This window comes from Littorina saxatilis, linkage group LG11 (genome assembly GCF_037325665.1).
Source record: "Littorina saxatilis isolate snail1 linkage group LG11, US_GU_Lsax_2.0, whole genome shotgun sequence".
Lineage (NCBI taxonomy): Eukaryota > Metazoa > Mollusca > Gastropoda > Littorinimorpha > Littorinidae > Littorina > Littorina saxatilis.
Genome location: NC_090255.1, coordinates 24,586,249 through 24,590,990, shown reverse-complemented (window position 1 = coordinate 24,590,990; position 4,742 = coordinate 24,586,249). Strand labels below are relative to the sequence as shown.

Sequence of the window (4,742 nt, the reverse complement as noted above, 5' to 3'; positions counted from 1 at the left end):
AAACATAACACATCTGTCCAGGCTTTAACACAATCGGATCATTCTTCCACTTGCATACATACACAACATCAACAGTCTACCTGAGTCATGTGCAGGGTGCGAATGGATTTCGCATATTGAAACTGGTGGCAGTTTCTCTCTCGACTCTCACCATCTTCATGTAGAAATCGCATTCAACGCCTACTCAGCGATTTTGTTTCTATTTAACTGTATTTGTCTCATAGTTCTGTGTATGTCTGTCAACCATCAAGATCATTACGTCGTCATACTCGTGACTGTTTCGATTGGTCTAATGAGCAGAGGGGAGGACACTTTTTTTTCTTTTTTTTTCATTTTTGGTGACAATTACGAAAATAATTCAACAAAAAATTCCGACTCTATACAGCAAGTAGCCAGGTTGTTGAATGTTGGTATGTGTTCAAGTCCAAAGAATTAATATTCCCCTATGATGTAAAAGCCGGTACAGTTCTGTGAGTGACAAGATGGGTTAGACGAAAAGCTTGGTTGCTTGCTTGCTTTTCATGCCCTTTCATCCTATTTAGTTATTTGGGATTGATTCTTCTTCTTCTTCTTCTTCTTCTTCTTCTTCTTGTTCTTCTTGTTCTTCTTCTTGTTGTTGTTGTTGTTCTTCTTCTTGTTGTTGTTGTTGTTGTTGTTGTTGTTGTTGTTGTTGTTGTTGTTGTTGTTGTTGTTGTTGTTCTTCTTCTTCTTGTTCTTCTTCTTCTTGTTCTTGTTCTTGTTCTTGTTCTTCTTCTTCTTCTTCTTCTTCTTCTTCTTCTTCTTCTTCTTCTTCTTCTTCTTCTTCTTCTTCTTCTTCTTCTTCTTCTTCTTCTTCTTCTTCTTCTTCTTCTTCTTCTTCTTCTTCTTCTTCTTCTCCGTCTCCTTCTTCTTCTTAGACTTAGACTCCCACGTTCAATAATATTTTTAGCACGATTGGATTTTTACGTGTATGACCGTTTTTACCCCGCCATTCAGGCAGCATACGCCGATTTCGGGAGAGGCATGGTGGGTATTTTCGTGTTTCTATAACCCACCGAACTCTGACATGGATTACAGGATCTTTTCCGTGCGCAATTGGTCTTGTGCTTGCGTGTACACACGAAGTTAAGTCACTAGCAGGTCTGCACATAAGTTGACCTGGGAGATCGGAAAAATCTCCACTCTTAACCCACCAAGCTGCAGCGACCGGGATTCGAACTCACGACCTCCCGATTAGGAGGCCGATGTCTTACCACCACGCCACTGCGCCCGTCGGGATTGATTCAAATGTGTTTCTTTTCACAGTTTACATGGTGGTATCCGTGTTTGAAATTATTTACATTAAGACCTATCACAGTAAAGTGAAGAAGATACTACAAATTTCATATTTTCGTACTTGTTATTTCAAATATTGTTAAAAATCTTGATCTCCTTTAAAACGTTAAAAAAATTATTGTCCGGGGGTACGTCCCACAATAACATGAGCCTTTCAAAGCCACAGAGTATTTGAGCTCAAAAAGAATTCCTATAGTTAAATATAAATAATATTCAAAGAAAATAACCCAGCGATAAAACGAAATTGTTCATTGTCAATTCACAATTGCCCAATGAGATCAAGTCAAGTCAAGTCAAGTCAATATTTATTTATTTTTAAACCTAGGGTTACATGAATTAAAAATAAAAATTGCAATAAACACGACAAAAATGATATATGTAATAATGAGACACAACACTTCTAATTAACCGAAAATAAATCAAGCTTAATTCATAACTAAATAAATGTAATCATACATTTTTTTACAAAAATGTAAATGTTTCTGTGTTCGTTTTTGTTTTAATAAAAAAAAAACGTGATCAAATAATCAACGTTGGTCTTGCTCCGATTTAATTAATGTAGCAACGTTAATATCCCTAGAAGTCTTGACCCCAAAACCGCGTGTGATTTCGGCTAGAATATTCATGTCATTAAATTATTATAAATGAATGCAAATTATACCTTACTGGGGGCACATACACTCCAAACTTAGAGCCGCTTTACCATTTTGTTTCTTGCGGCAGAACGAGCATCCGTAGTTATACTATTACGGGATTACGGCGATACAACCGCTCACGATCATTACAATTAAATTCATATTATAAAATAAGCAAGAAGTTATATCACTGCCTTATAGCATAGTGGGAAGCACGTAGGTCTTTAAAGCTTAAAGGTTCGGCGTACAAATCTCCCAAGTCAAATATTGTGCATACCCCCCCCCCCCCCCCCCCCTTTGTATGCACACACAATTTGCACAGGACCAAACACGCACGAACAAAACAATCATATATACCATGTCAGGGATCGGTGTGAATACCCATTAGATAACAATCTTCCCTCCCCCATCCACCTCTCTCCCTTCCCCCCTCCCCCCCCGGTAAAAACGGGGTATGACGGCCTAATTTAAAACTGACCGAGACTTTCACACACTGACAGACAAACAGAAAGACAGCAGACGGACAAACAGACAGACAGACAAATTCACGCACGCGCGGGCACGCACCAGCCCACGCACTAACGCTTGTACGCATCCCTCCCCCACACCCACAACTACTACTACTACTACTACTACTACTACTACTACCACTACTACTACTACTACTACTACTACTACTACTACTACTACTACTACTACTACTACTACTACTACTACTACTACTACTACACGCACTTGTTTTGTATCATGAACGCCTGTTTTCACAAAATCGGCTCAAAAGGTATGCTTCCCTACCGAGAAGGATATCTTATGCTGTAATTGCAACCTTTTACTTTATAATTGCTCGATTTGAAGTTGGCAAAAATCACAAGTTGTGTCAAGAAAGCCTTATTTTGCAACCAAATGCAATAACTGCTGTCTCGTAGAGCCAAAGGGAAACCATTCACACATTGAACGTAGGTTTCAGATAGAGCACTCTAAAACCTTCAAAGTAATATGCAATATGCTGTGACTTGTGTATGTTATCAGTATATACAATTTGTTTGAAATTAAAAGCAAAATTCTCAGTAATTTATAGACAAACAGTACTTCTACTACTACTACTACTACTACTACTACTACTACTACTACTACTACTACTACTACTACTACTACTACTACTACTACTACTACTACTACTACTACTACTACTACTTTCTTTCTTTATTTATTTATTTGGTGTTTAACGTCGTTTTCAACCATTCAAGGTTATATCGCGACGGCTACTACAACTACTACTACTACTACTACTACTACTACTACTACTACTACTACTACTACTATTACAACTACTACTACTACTACTACTACTACTACTACAACTACTACTACTACTACTACTACTACTACTACTACTACTACTACTACTACTACCAATACTACCACTACCACTACTACTTCTACTATTGCTACTACTACTACTATTACTACTACTACTACTACTACTACTACTACTACTACTTCTTCTACTCTTACTACTGCGATGGCTACAACCGCAATTCTAGCAATCGAGGTACTCCTTTTTGAGTCTTTAAGTGATCATTCGAATTGTATGACAAGTTTCATGAACAAACTTAATTATCAATTAATGTTTAAGCTTCCGATCTGAAATGTAATTTTATAGTCTGGGCTGAGTCAAAGAATGCTTGACCGAAAGTTCAATCATTTTGATTGACATCTATCGAAGAAAATTGAACATGAGCATAAACAATTGTGTCGGGGTACTATCTGGAAGAACTCGCATGCAAAGTTTCATAAAAACCTCTGTCGTTTTGTTTTCTATGAATTGGTGTGCACTCACACACATACACACGGACATACACCACGACCCTCATTTTGAATCCCGTTCAATGTTAAAGCATTTAGTCTTAACTTCACTAAATGTAAAAACAAGCAAGTCGCCTCAAGCAATATCGAAACATTTAGTCAACCTGAAACTAAAAGATCGACTATGACATGCCGTCGAGACTTCTAAAGTCAGGCTAACCGAAACTGGTAAACTGAGACAGGTCAAGCGATCTCGGCAAAGACTATCAACATAAGACCTAATATGCACAAACCGATTTTTGACGAAGAATACAATGCAATCTTGTTTGAGTCTGTAAGTGAAAAATCGATTTTTATGATAACTTTATAATTATTACAAACTAATTATTAATGTTTGAGCTTCCGAGCTGAAATGCAATTGCATCGTCCGGACTGAGTCAAATTATGCTTGACCGAAATTTCAATCAATTTGATTAAAAAATTAAGGTGTGAAAGTGCTGCCTCAAATTTGGTAAAAGCCGGATAAGACGTCATCAAAGAAATGTATCGACAAAATTAAACAAAAAGTGTTGGGGTACTATCCTGTAATACATGCACGCACTATGCACGCACACATATACACACTCATTCACAACTACCATTGTCTCGATTCCCATGTTAAGACCTTTTGTCAAAACGTGACTTAATGTTCAAGCAAATTAATTGGACAGATGTTGATGAAATTTTCATTCAAATTCTTCAAAATAATAACCCCACAACTTCTTCTTTTTTTATAAATGTGTTTCCATAATGACGTTTGTCTCGGTGACTTTGGCATCATAAGCAGTGGAAAAGCAGGTCCCTGCAAACTTATTTGACATAACCTCATTTACATGATATACACACATGTGGTTTGAACGATATCGGTATCTCATGAGTGGTCTCTCATAAGCATGTAGGATAAATTCGGTTTACTTACCATCGTACTTTCTGTGATAGAAATCGTAC

General features: G+C 37.3%; 1 protein-coding gene across 1 annotated transcript in view; it reads right to left on the bottom strand.

The window, feature by feature from the left end:
• The window catches only part of LOC138979516 (S-antigen protein-like), a 5,084-nt gene extending 4,924 nt beyond the window's left edge, over positions 1-160 (bottom strand). Inside the window, exon 1 of the mRNA XM_070352226.1 lies at positions 152-160. Within this exon, the coding sequence (XP_070208327.1) occupies positions 152-160 (9 nt within the window). The remainder of the gene's footprint in view (positions 1-151) is intronic.
• Between the last annotated feature and the right edge of the window lie 4,582 nt (positions 161-4,742).